Source organism: Mastigoproctus giganteus, chromosome 2 (assembly GCF_048544385.1).
Source record: "Mastigoproctus giganteus isolate SK-2022 chromosome 2, ASM4854438v1, whole genome shotgun sequence".
In the NCBI taxonomy this organism is placed as follows: Eukaryota; Metazoa; Arthropoda; class Arachnida; order Uropygi; family Thelyphonidae; genus Mastigoproctus; species Mastigoproctus giganteus.
Window position 1 is genome coordinate 31213113 of NC_143576.1, and position 14733 is coordinate 31227845.

At 38.0% G+C, this 14733-nt stretch overlaps 1 protein-coding gene across 1 annotated transcript in view; it reads left to right on the plus strand.

Moving 5' to 3' along the window:
* The window catches only part of LOC150089253 (BOS complex subunit ncln), a 178652-nt gene that overhangs the window by 86961 nt on the left and 76958 nt on the right, over positions 1 to 14733 (plus strand). Inside the window, exon 6 of the mRNA XM_090390406.1 lies at positions 7137 to 7240. Coding sequence (XP_090246532.1) covers positions 7137 to 7240 — 104 coding nt within the window. The remainder of the gene's footprint in view (positions 1 to 7136; positions 7241 to 14733) is intronic.

Below are 14733 nucleotides of genomic sequence, written 5' to 3' on the forward strand. Positions count from 1 at the left end.
CATTTTTCTGACCATCTCTGAAGTCTATCTAGGTCATTCTGAAGAAGCTCTGTTTGGTTGCAATCATTAACTACTCTAACAATCTTTACATCATCTGCAAATTTGGACATCACACCCTCTATCCCTTCATCGATGTAATTTATGAAAATCAAAACCAACAATGGTCCTAATACTGATCCTTAGGGAACCCCACTTCTTACATCAACCCAATCTGAGGAATAACCATTTATCCAACCCTTTTCCTTCTACCCTGAAGCCACCTTGCTATCCATCTAAGGATTTTCCCTGTGATTTCAACCTGTTCCAGCTTATAAAGTAACCGCTCGTGTGGGACTGAGTCAAATGCTTTGATGAAATCCAAAAAAATAATGTCGAAATTATTCTCCAAGTCCAGCTCTTGAGTGACCCTGTCAAAATAGCCAACCAGATTAGTTAAACATTATTTTCCCTTTACAAAACCATGCTGAGTATCCTTCAGAATTCCATTTCTATCTAAGTGATACTGAATTCCACTCTTGATCATAGTCTCCACGATTTTCCCTACTACTGAAGTTAGACTAACCGGCCGGTAATTTCCCACTTCACTCTTAGAACCGCCCTTATGTATTGGAGATACATTGGCACATTTCCAATCCAACAGAATCACTCCTGAGTCCAGTGATGCTCTCATAATTAGCCTCAATGGTTCAATGCACTCACTTGCCGTCTCCCTTAAGATTATAGGGCATATGCCATCAACCCCAGGAGCCTTACTGGCCTGTAGGCTCGAATGTTTTTTCATTAAATAAACGTGTGAAATATCAACATCATTAATTACATTTTTTTCAACTTCACTCCCATAATTTCTCTTTGACGTGAAGGGTTTTTCTTCTGTAAATATTGATGCAAAGTAACTGTTGAATTCATCTGCAGTTTCAGCTGGGGTATCTAATACTATCCCATGTCCATTACATAAGGGTCCGATCTGGTTTGTCCTTCTCTTCTTTGCATTTATATATGGGAAGAATTCCTTATTCCTCCTCTTTGCCAGCAAATTTTCATAATCTGCCTTTGCCAGCCTAACCTTTTCAGTGGCATTATTACGGATAAATTTGTAGTTGTTATAGGCTTCAGTACTTTTTATTACTCTGTAACTTTTCAATGCCATCTTTTTTGCTCAACTTCATTGGCAACTTCATTATTCATCCAACTGGGAATCCTCCTTGTGGACTATTTTTTAAATTGTATATAAGCATTCAAGGCTTCTGTGATTAATGTTTTAAAGGTATACCATAATTCAGTTGTATTTGCTCTCTGAGATATCTACCCAGATAATAGAGGCCATGTAACACCTTAAGCCATCATAATTTCCTTTCCTGAAATTATAACCCATTCCTTTGCCTTTAATTACTGCTATCTCTCTCTCTTCATCATCCACTGTAGAACTTCATGATCACTTCCTGCTACTGGTTCCTGTGCTGTCAGCCGTATTATGTTACCTGGTTCATGAGGTCTAGAATATTCTTTTCCCTAGTACTTTCCCTGACATGTTGATACAAAAAACAATCATCTAGTTGATTTAAAAATTTTGTCCCCCATGTGGAGTTTCCTTCCCATTTGTTCCAATCAATTAGAGGCAAATTGAAATCACCCTTAATAAGACATTCACTCTTACTTGCCCATTCTATTTGCATATAGAGGCTCTCATCATAATCTTCACAATCACCTGGCCTGTAGATTACTCCCACTCTCATTATACCTTTGCTTCCAAATATTTCACACCATATGTATTCTATACTAGCATGCAAAATGTCTGAATCCAGGAAAGCTTTCTTGTACTTGGGCTATTTTTGATAAGAAGCATGACCCCACCTATCTTCTCTATTCTATCATTCTATTTTCCCTGTCCTTCCTAAATACATTATACGTACTGTACTGAAACTCATCATCCCTTATATCTGGGTGGCACCACGTTTCTGTAAACCCTATTATGTCAGCGTTACTTGTCCCAACCAGCAGTTCGAATTCACTCATTTTATTGACGACACTTGTGACATTACTGTATAAACAATTAAGACTTAGTTCTTGTATAGTTAACTATCCTGACAGACCGCATAAAGTTATTTAAGTTCGCTTCCCTGGCATTTGCTACTCGCTCATTTGAAATGCTTTTGCCCTCAGAACATCTTGCTACAATGTTCTGTTACGGTAACAAACAAATACTCTTGCGGTATGTGCAAGAGTTAAGTTGACCGATGCTATCAGATAAACGCTTATCTATATTACCGTTGTCCCCCACCAAACTAGTAGTTTCCCTGAACCTTTAAGGTATCCTCAATAATACTGGCAAAAACTTTTGTACAATTCTGCCCAGGCACGATAGGAGGGATTATATGCTAAAAGTCTTGTGGATTAACTCAAGGCTTTGGGGGGGGGGGGATTTCTAACAGATTCCTTCTACCTAGAAGTGCAGGCCAAGCTGATAGAAATTCCCCCCCCCCCCCCCCAAAGCCTTGAGTTAATCCACAAGACTTTTAGCATATAATCCCTCCTATCGTGCCTGGGCAGAATTGCAGACACATAGACATTATGACCTAACTTGCGACATTTCTTCATCATGGTCCTATATTTGTCTAAGAAATCCTCAGATCGTGTATGCTTAATGTCGTTAGTAAATGATTTTCTAATGATAAATGATTTTCTAATGATAAATGATTTTCTTTGTTAATGATTGTTGATTTTCTGTTTTGTTTTACTGTGTTTTAAATTTTATTACCCAAAAAAAAAAAATATATCTGGACAGAAAGAGAGTGAATTCGAGTGTAAAAGATAAGTTATGAATTATAGAAATGTACGATAAATTAAACTTAGCAACATTAGTAGTGCCTCAGTCACATTCATCAAAATTATTAAACACACCACGCATTAAACGTCAATGTAATTAGTGAAACCAAAAAAAGGAAGCATGAAGGGAAATGCCAAACAATAGATGAAGCTCTGTTTTCTTTTGGTTCAGACAGGCAGCTCATTTAATGCACTAATCAATCATAGCATTCTTTTTGAAAAAGAATGCTACAATTAGTGATGTTGCTGAAAAACTTCATGAAGAGTTTAACATGGCTGAAAAGATGGAAGAAGAGGCAGGATATTGTTTACAAAAAACTTCACAGAGAAAAACAGGATTGTGATGGTTCTGCAGCTGACACCTTGTTGAAAATCTCTTGGCATACAGATGAAACAGAGTTGTACTACAGGGCTAGCCCCAGACCATTCCATGATTTTCAAAAATTTCTCTGCATCTGCAGGAAAGAAGATCAAGGACAGGATTACACTTCTTTTAACATGAACATGAAGGGAACAATCAAGTTGAAGCTGTTAATTATCGGCAAGAGTAAATTGCCTAAATGTTTTAAAGGAGTAAAACAGCTGCCTGTTGAACATTCCAGTAATGCCAATGCTTAGATGACAGCTTCTTTATTTGAGGATTATCTTCATAAATGGGATTTGTAATTGGATAAGAAAAACAAAAAAATTGCATTGGTTTTGGACAACTGCCCAACTCATCCAAAGTTGACTTTTAGAAACATTGAATTAGCTTTTCTACCTTCGAATACCATGTCACTGATTCAAGCTCTCGACCAGGAAATAATAAAGACCTTTAAAACCTTTTATAGATCAGATACAAGGTGAAGAATCATCCAGTCTATAGATTAAGGTTTGGGAACATTGTCCGATATCACAAAGCAGATAACTGTTTTAGATGCACTTCATATGATGAGTGCCTGGAATGAAGTTTCCAAAATCTGCATTAGCAACTGTTTCAAAAAATGTGGATTAATTATTCATGATGGTCAACTAAATCACGATACTGATCACATTGAAAGGCCTTATGAGCAAACAGGAGTTTAATGATTGGGTGGACATAGAAAGGTGATCTACAAGTTACTACAGCTTTAACAGATATCTGTTGAAGAAATTGCCCATTTTTTTGCTACTGATAATTACACCAAGGAGGAAAATGAAGATGAATCCAAACGAATTCCTGTAACAAAATGGCAAACTTGAGAAGCTATAGCCGTCCTGAGGAGAGAGTTGGATGAAACTGGTGCAAGTGATCATGAATATAGACTGTTATACAATATTGAAAAATCTATAAATATACTTTGTAGTGATAGCTTACAGCAATCTAAAATAAGTGACTTCTTAAATTATAATCATATTACAAAGTGTTATGTTTAATTAATATGAATATTAATTAAGCTGTGTATGTAAGTATAAATATATTTTTATTTTGGTAACCTTTGGATAATATTCTTCCGATTTTCACGTATCATTTAATTGGCAATAAATTTTTTGTAATAAAGTATAAATCTGTGCTTTATATCTTTATTTTTATAACCTCTGGATAATATTTGTCAATTTTTGCTTATTAGAATTGCCGTTTATTAGAATCAAAATTCAATTTGCAAATGTGATCACTATAACCAGCACATACTGTATATATAAGTGTATTTTATTACTTACCATATACAGTGTTATTCTTTACTTGTTTTAATAGATATTTAGTAACTTTTTGTTTATATGCTTCAACATAGGAACCTAATCTTTTACTTGGTGCATTATGGCCTAAGTTACCAGTGCACCAACAACCAGAACAACCACAAGATCGGTTTGCTCTGTGAAAAATTAGTTGCCCATAATAAGACCTCATTTACTATGTATAAGTATATTGCAAAAGCATCAATAATGCATAGCCAAATCTGAATTAACAGAATGTTAGCAAAAGTCATTGTTTTAAGTTATATCTCATATTGTGTGAATACCTTCACAACGAGTTTCCATGATATTGCACTACTCTGAATAAGTAACAATTCACCAGAGGAGAAGACTAATGTTACTTATTCTCAGATGGATACCACCACCACCTACCCACCCACCGAAGAAGGGCCAAATTAGCCCTGAAACGGTGCTGCCTGGGTGGTGGTATCCATATGAGAATAAGTAACATTAGTCTTTTCCTCAGGTGAATCGTTACTTATTCAAAGTAGTGCAATATCATGGCAACTCGTTGTGAAGGTATTCACAATATGAGATATAATTTAAAATGATGCCGTATTGCCAACATTCTGTTAATTCAGATTTGGCTATGTATTATTGATGCTTTTGCACTATACATACATAGTGCAAAAGTCTTATACATAGTCCAGACCAGGGGTGGGCAACTTTTTTCGTCAGCGGGCCGAATGAAATTTTCGTATCATGACACGGGCCGAATGAAATTTTCGCATCATGATGCGGGCCGGAATAGATTGAACGATTTAATAAAAAAAACCAGAACCTAAAAAATGTTATATTACTTGAATTGCCAAATTATTAATGTATTTTTAAAAAAAATATCTGAATGTCCAATTATCATTGAAAATGCGGCATTCGGCATCAATTTTTCTTTTTTTTTTAATTGGCTCATTTTATGGGCTATAAATTATATTAAATTAAAAATTGTAATAATTAGAAAAGGCATAAAACATAAAATATCTCGCACCAATATTATTTTTTTCAATAAGAAGTCAAACCCAAAGGAACTTCGTTCGATCGATGCTACAATAATAATTAGGAAATAACTCTTTGACGCTGCGTAGAATCACTTGGTTACTGTCGTACTGGCCGCGATTCCCAATTGAACCGAATTAAGCCGAACGTTTACGGCGAGTGTAGTCAGGTATGGATTTTCTATATTTATGCATTTACCGAGGGGGCCGGATTCAACATCGTCGCGAGCCGGATGTGGCCCGTGGGCCGGCTGTTGCCCACCCCTGGTCTAGACTTTTCCATAGCTTGAGGCTTCAGCCCTAAATGCTTTATAGTCTAAAGACCTCATTTACGTATTCAATATATTTTTTTTATATGGATGATTGTTTTACCTGTCGGTCAGCCATTTGTATTATAACATTTTCCTGCTTTCATTTTTGATAATCCATTGCCTAGATCATGGCATGGGCAGACATCAAACTGGATTGATTCATTATTATGATGACAGTTCTTGTCAATTGGATATGCTCTACTTGAATCAGTAAGTACTTGATCAAAAGCATAACTTGCTGCCCATCAGGTCTGTCCATTTCATCCTGTTCACATAGTCACACCATATTCACAATTGCATTGGAAAAAACATTGTAATGAAAGTTAATCAACTTAGTGATACTTAAAAAAATATTATGTGATGTTTTGTATCGTATTTCAGTTTTCAAGCATATATTTGAGAAGAATTCCTTTTAAAACTTTAGATTTCATATTCACAATACAGGGTGTCCTTGTACCTCCTTTACAAAACTAAGTCATTGTGTGAATAGGGTACATGGTACGAACCTGAAACCACTTTTGGATGATAGAGGATATCTTAGTTTTTATTCACCAGTAGATGTATTCTGCAGTAGATGGCAACATAATTGAAATTGATCATGGCAGAATTTTCCAACTCCAAGAAGATTTTTGCATGTTGAGCTGTTACAAAGTGTATGGACCTTTCTTCTTTGGAGAAGCTACTGTCATGGGCATTGTGTATCTGGACATATCACAGCAATTCCTTATTTTTCAGCTGCTGGATGACAGTGATGAAAACTTAGCCTTTCAACAAGGCAGAGCTCTGCCACATTACTACAGAGAAGTTTGTGTATACCTGTACACAGTGTTTCCTGGGAAGTGGATTGGAAGAGGAGACTGATTTCTTTGTTGCCCCACAATCCCCTGATCTGACTACTTTAAATTTTACTCACAGGGGATATAGTAGTAGTAGTAGTATAGTATCTTCTGTGCAGCGGCTCCAGGAACGTTAATTCATCTCTGCCAATCACAAGGGATATGTGAAAAACCAGTGTATGTTCCACCTATGCCAGGAACCATTATAGAACTTCAACATTTGGGAGGCAGTCGGCCTTGTTTGCAGAAATAAATTGTGCTGGTTATGGGAGGAATTGGGATTATAGGCACAGAGTAACTAAATAAAGGTGCCCACTTTGAATACTTTTAATTAAAACCTATATCCTCAATCACGTGGATGTTGTTTCAGTTTGTGTCACATACTTGAAAAGAGGTTTGCAGACACCCTGTGCAATAACCTTCATTTTGTATACCTGACATTTAACCCATCTTCTTTTTAGTCACTAGCCTATGGAGCTGATTCAAATGGTAGCGGGACTGCTGCTCTTTTGGAACTTTCAAGATTGCTCTCTAGATTGTATACGAGTTCTCGAACTCATCCTCGGTATGTTAAATTATTGTTTTGTCATGCCAGTTCAGTATTGCAGTTTAAAATTAGCTATATGATTGTTGTGAAGATTTTAGCATGTAATGTGTTTTTTACATTGCAAATTAAACTATGTGGCCAAGATCTCTCAAGAGTTGTTGCAGCCAGATTAAATTAATTGCTATAAGGATGCCGTGTTATTTATGGAAGTGTTCTATGTATCATATTGAGAAATTTACTTCAATATGATATGTAGAACACTTCCATATGATACTCTCCAGAAATTAAAACAAATACAAGATTAACACAAAATGATTACAGTAAAAAAGTTTAATATAAATTTTTAAAATTAATTTTATTTAATTTTTGAATTGTTTTCAATTGATTTTTTACTGTTATCATTTTGTGTTAATCTTCTGTTCATTTCATTTCGGAGAGTATCATATGGAAGTGTTTTACGTATCATATTGAAGTAAATTTCTCTTAATCTTCTACAAATGCGATGTATTAAAAATATCTTATATTTTCCATTTATAAATAATATGAAAAATAATAGCAGTTGTAAAAATTTTTTTAAATTAACCACACGCCACGAATTTTGTGGATCTCATTACGGGAATGCAGTCAAAAGGAATGTCATGGTTAATTCAAGAATAACGTTAATATAAAACATTAAGAAAAAGCTTATATCCTATTATTTTTAATAAAAATGGAAAAAAAAGTTTAGAATTGAATTTTATGTTAAATATATACAAAATGCAATTTCAAGCCAATACAAAATGCAAATTGGCTTGAAAACACACACAGTGCAATATGTGCTATTTAAATAATAATATATTAAATTAAGAACGTCTCATTCATAACTTTGTTTATAGAAGTAAGAAGATATATTAGCAATAGTAGAGACATGTGATGCAATATGTGAGACGTGTTGGTCCTAGAGTCACAGACATTCTCTCAGATATGCCAGACAAGCTGTACTTGCTACCTGGGAGTCTAAAACGCTGATGGAACTGATATTCAGGTGACACTCAAGTCAAGTGGACCCAATTTCGGCAAAGTCCGGACGGTCTGTGACAGCCAAATCCTCTGGTTGCACCTTCACGATGGTGGGACTGTTAGTAATCCTGGGTATAACCTCCATTCACAAGTACATGTGGGTGACCACCCAGGTGTGAACCAACGTAAGCAGGGGTCGAGATGTGGCGCCCACACCACATGGAGCAATGCCGCCCCTCTATGTTACCAGGCAATACTAGGTGGTAGATGACTCTCATCAACCGGTGAAATACTACCACTTTGCTTATTGGAGACTTGAAGTGGTGGAACCCATGTTTAGTCTCTAGAGCTAAGTTCCAGTCAACCTTTCCCTATCTCTTCCATCATGCAGTATGATTGATGACTTTTGAGGTTATGATGAATGTCGTGGCGAGATCCAATATTCCTTACATTTCGAGGGTACAGCTCTAAAACGGTTTTCGCAGGCCGGCCGCTAGTTAGTACACTGGACCGAACCTATTGGTAACTATCTAGGAGGCTTCCGGATCAGCTAGTGTATTGCTATCTCTACTGTGCCAGATAGTGACTGGAGGGAGTCCGAGTAGTGTGTATGCGGGGAGCATTGTCGAGGCCACGTTATGTCAAGGATCTGGATTTATTCTTACCATGTGTATGCCATATCCAAAAATTTCATTACTTCATACAGCACGTCCCACCCACTTTTTCTTACTATTGAATACACCATGAATTGTCAAACTAATAGAGCAAGCTTATCTGCGAAAAGATCTAAATCTCCCAAGCACTTCCTAATTCATTTCACAAATATACGTGGTCTCGATTCTAATCTCAACGATGTCCATTTCCACTTTCAGTCTGCCAAACCCCGTGTACTTTTTCTGACAGAATCTGAGTTATCGGTTGATTCAACTACTGCTCATCTCAGATGCCCAAATTATTCGCTGTATGATTCCTTTCGCCTCAAAGGTGGTACTTGTGCATATGTCCGTTCTGATATTCCCTGTCAGAGACTTGGCAATTTAGAATCTCCTCTCTTTGATCTTCTCTGGCTTAAAATCTCTACCTCATTGTGTCAGATTCATGTGTTGTCTCTACCGTACTCCCAACTCCACTAATCACTTGGAGCTGTTTGACTTCCTCTCTTTGCAACTTGACTTTCTCCAGTCCAACTTTCCTAACAGTGAGGTAATTTTCCTTGGTGATTTTAATGTTCACAACTCCAGCTGGCTTCCGTTTTCTAGTCACACCGACCCAACAGGTTGAGATGTTGAGGCTTTTGCAATTACTAATGACGTGCACAGATTGTTCATTTACCTACAAGAATACCGGAAAATCCTAATCTTACAGCCAATACGCTTGATCTTTTTCTCACAAACAACCCATCTAAGTACACGGTTGAAGTGAGAGGTCCTTTAGGCACTTCAGATCACAACTTGGTGATTGTCTCTTCTCCAGTTATCTCATGGCTATTCCCAACCTCGTGTTGTTTGGCATTACAAGAATGCAAAATGGAATGACCTACAAGACTTCTTTTCTTCTTTTCCCTGGTCAGATTACTGTTTCAAAACTTCTGATGTCAACGTTTGCTCAGATCGTGTTAGTGAAATTATTCTTGCAGGAATGGAATCCTTTATCCCACACTCCACTTTAAAATCTCGTCCTTTATCTAAACCTTCGTTTTCCAATAAATGTGTTAAGGCTGTTCAAGGGAAGAATGTTGCATATCGTAACTGGCTTGTTTCCAATTCTTCAGTTTCATTTTCTGCCTACACCAAATCTCGCAACAATTGTAAAGCAGTTATTAATCAATCCAAACTAGAGTTTGGACAGGCTAAGAGTAGAAAACTTGCTTCTTGCCCTAATGGTAGCCGAGCATTGTGGTCTCTTGCCAAAGCTATTGGCCGCAACTTTTGCCCGTCTCTGCTCCCACGTCTGTCCAAACCAGATGGTTCTGTTGTCACTTCAGCCAAGGATAAAGCTGACCTGCTAGCATCCCATTTTTCTTCCAGCTCATGTATGCCTCCTGTGGTCTTCCGTCAAAAGGATATCAGATGGATTTTGATGAATCTCGATGCTAAGAAAGCTCCATGTCCTGATGGTATTTCTCCACTTGTTCTCAAAACCTGTGCTCCTGAACTTACTCCTTTTTTTTTGCCGCCTTTTTTCACTTTCTTATTCCAAAGGTGTTTTTCCTTCTGCTTGGAAATTTGCTCATATCCAGCCAGTTCCTAAAAAGGGTGACAAATCTCTCCCTTCCAATTATCGTCCCATTGCAATTACTTCTACTCTTTTTAAAGTAATGGAGAAATCAATTAACTGCCAACTCTTAAACTAAATAGAAACCTTCCGTCTGATCAACGATCGCCAGTATGGATTCCGTCAGTGTCGATCCACTGGTGATATTCTGGCTTATGTTACCCATTTATGGCTAATTCAATGGAAAGGTTCGGTGAAACACAAGGAGTTGCTCTTGACATGTCAAAGGCTTTTGATCGTGTTTGGCATAAAGGTCTTCTAAACAAGCTTCCATCTTATGGTTTGCCAACTGTTTTTAGTAATTGGTTATCCAGTTTTCTCTCTGATCGCTCACTGAGGGTGATGGTAGATGGCTCTGTCTTCTAACTTCTCCACTAATGCCGGTGTCCCCCAAGGTTCAGTTCTTTTCCCCCACTCTTTTCCTCTTGTATATTAATGACCTTCCATTGACTGGAAATCCTATTCCTTAAATGCTGATCTTCAGGTAATTCTCCAGTGGGGCAAAGACAACTTAGTTGATTTCAACCCTTCAAAAACTCAGTCTTGTCTTATATCTCGCAAAAAGCATTCTTCTGCTCCTATGCTTATCTTTAGTGACACTGCGATTTCTAGGTAAAATGATATATCTCTTTTGGGGATTACCCTGACTTCTAATCTCTCTCTTGGCACAAGCACATTACAAATATTGCTTCCTCTGCATCTAAAAAAACTTGGTTTTCTCTTTCGCTCTCGGCATTACTTTTCTTCCAAACAGCTGCTCACTCTGTATAAATCGCAAATCCTCCCTGCAATGGAATATTGTTCCCACATCTGGAGTAGTGCCCCCAAAACCTCTTGCAGGCTCCTTGATTCCATTCAGAAGAGGGCAGTTAGGTTAATTAATGATTCATATCTAACAGAGTCTCTCCACTCGCTTTCTCATAGACGTACTGTTTCTGCTGCATGCCTCTTCTACAGATACTTCCATGGGCACTGTTCTTCTGAATTGGCTTCTATAATTCCTGCTCTCTCTTTCAAAACATTCCGAACACTTGCTGCCACCAGCCAACATCCATTTACTGTCCAACTTCAAACCCACAGAACCAACTTTTCATCTTCCTCATTTATTCATTCACTGCCGTTTTCTGGAACAATCTTCCTTCATACGTATTTCCTGAAAATTACAATCAACAGAAGTTCAAGTCCAATGTCAACAAATATCTTCTTTTGTCTTCTCAACCTCCAACCCAAGCACGGTACTAAGTACTTTAGGTTCTAATACCTCTCGTGTTTGGGGTTCACATAAAAAAAAAAAAAAAAAAAAAAATATTCAGCCAAATAAAAAATAAAGAAAATAAAATAAATATAATAAAAAATATGTAAATACAGGGTGATTCACTACCAGTGCAACAAACTTGCAGGAGGTGTAGGGGGCACAAAGACAAATCGGAATCACAAAACATTGCAGGGTCCGAAATGCCTTCGTCATGCGGTAGAAGACTTTGTACCGGAGATCGCGTGAACAGCGATCCTGCTGGAAGTCAGCATTTGCAAACCGTTTCTGTTGAAGAAATCAAGTAGCAAAAGTCCTCCGGAGTGGATAATCCGCAGGCTCCAATGATTGGACGCGTTGCAGATGGTATGAACTCATTTGGTTTGTTGACAGTATCCTCCATTCAGTGGATTTGGAAATACCCAATCGTTGGCCTGTTGCTCGAGTACTCGTACTCGGATTGCCTTGTGCAAGACGTAGGACATTCTCCTCATTGTTTGGCGTCCTCGTCGTTCGCTCTCGATTCATGGTGCCTCTTGTGAAACAACCAGTCTCACATAACCTTCTGTGCACACGTGTGAAAATCGTATGATGAGGAGCACGCTTGTGCAGGAAACGTTCCTGTACATGTACATGTCAGAGCGGCGCGCCCGTTACAGTCCGCAGCTCCATACACGAGGTGCATGTCGGCCAGTTCAACGTTTCAATACTCGTCCATCCTACTGCATCGGGAACCGGTTCGCAAATGCTGACTTCTAGCGGGATCGCTGTTCACGCGACCTCCCGTTCAATGTCCTCTACCGCATGACGAAGGCATTTCGGACCCTGCAATGCTATGTGATTCCAATTCGTCTTTGTGCCCCTTACACCTCCTGCAAGTTTGTCGCACTGTTAGCGAATCACCCTGTATATATATATAAAAAATTAATAAAACCCCCCTCCCATTTCACCCATTCATTCACTCCAAATGTTTTTCTAGTTCTGCCTTGAACTTATTGAAGTTGCTGACCTCTACTAAACAGATGCATTTTTGTTCCAATATCAACCACCCACTGGCTAAAGGCAAATTTCCACGCATCTGTTCTACAATTGTCTTTCCTCGATTTAAATTTATGCTCTCTCTCAGGTGAATAATCGATAAGGGTATTCAATCCACGTGTTTTACAAGTTTTGCAGCTCTGGCGAACGCGAAGTTTTTAGGTATGTTTAGCGCTTTATTGACTAAATTGTTATATTAAATTATGTTCTATAAGTAGCTTATAGACCTAGTCAAGATCCTTGGTTTATTCTGAATTTAGATAGCAAGATTTTAGAAGTTAATTAATATTTAGTGTCCGCAGATTTACCGTTCGTAATTTGCTGCCATTGTTATACAACACAACGTGCTAGATAGTGTTAGCTTAGTATAGTGTGTAGTATTATTAAATAATCAATAAAATTTATTAATCTTGTTAAACTTCATTGCCAATTAAATTGTACTTTTTTAACTAAATAATGACTTAGATTTTACAAACGTAACAATGTTAATTAATACATAACTTGATACTGAATAAAAAAAAAAAATACATATATATAGTGTTATAAATGCATTGGGATATAAGTTTAGCGTTATAATTTTGTACTGAAATTGAATGTTATTGAATTATGACTCAGAGCAGCAAAGCAAAAGGCTCAAGCTAGTGGGAGTGCTGTGGCTCAGGGGAGAACTGAGGGGGGGGCCAGTTGCCCTCTGAATCACAGTCGTTTAAAATGTACTGCTTGCTTGATGTTTGTGGAGCAATCAGGTACGGGACATGATATTGCCAAGGGGAATGTCTTTATTTGTGCACGATGTAAGGAGTGTGAGAAAATCAGGCGAAAACTCAGTGTTCTTATGGGCTTATATGAGAGCTTGCAGGACAGGGTGGATGCACTCGAAGGATCTAAATTGAGGGGCCCATCATGCTCTCAGCTGCCCACATCAACCAGAGCTGGCATTTGAATATCACACAACACAACGGCAACCTCCAAGGCAAAATGTGCTGGTCCCACAGGAACTAGTAGTTGTCGGTGACTCTATTGTGAGGGAAATGGGGAACATATTGTGTAAAAAGGTTAGGTGGAACAGGACCAGGGTATGTCTGCCAGGGCAAAGGTTGATGTTGTTGTAGAGCAGATATCATCTTTTAAGGGCACAAAAGGTGATATAGTTGTACACGTTGGCACTAATGATATTAAGAGTAGGAGACCAGCAGAATTAGTAAACAAGTACAGGTCACTGTTCAAAAAAAAGCTGTGAATTAGGATTGAATTTGAAAGTGTCTGAAATTCTGCCCAGACACAATAGGAGGGAGTATATGATGAGAACCTTGTCGATCAATTCGACCCTGGAAAGATTGTGCAAGGTCAAGGGGTAGAATATTTTTCAGCCTGGTCTGTACTTGTTAACAGGAGAGACTGCTTCTACAGGAATGGGATACACTTAAATAGAAAGGGTGCAAGAATATTTGCTGATGCTATTGAGGCAGTGTTAGGTGGGTCGGAAAACTGCTAGCTTGGGGGGGGGGAAACAAGGACTAATAGATTAACCGTAGCCACTGGCAGAGGTGAAAGTGATTCTTGCACTGCTTTTATTGGAATGAGCAGCAGCCTGGAAAACAAGATGCAGGATATTTCAGAGACTGCTGGGTGTCATTGCAGTACAAGTAAACACATGGGTTGTGTTAGGGTAGCTAAGAATAGGAACAGGTGCATGTATACTTGCATGTACACCAATGCTAGGTGTTTGGTAAATGAATTTGATGAATTTGAGGTATTGCTCAAAACATCAAAGGCAGATATTGTTGTGATATCAGAGTCGTGGTGTTACACAGATAAGAGAAATGCAGAACTGGAATTTGGGGAGTACAATGTGTACAGAAAGGATAGGAAGGGAGGAGGGGTTATGCTATTAGTTAAGAAACACATAAAATCCAAGGAAGTGAAGCCAGTCGACATCGCTGGACAG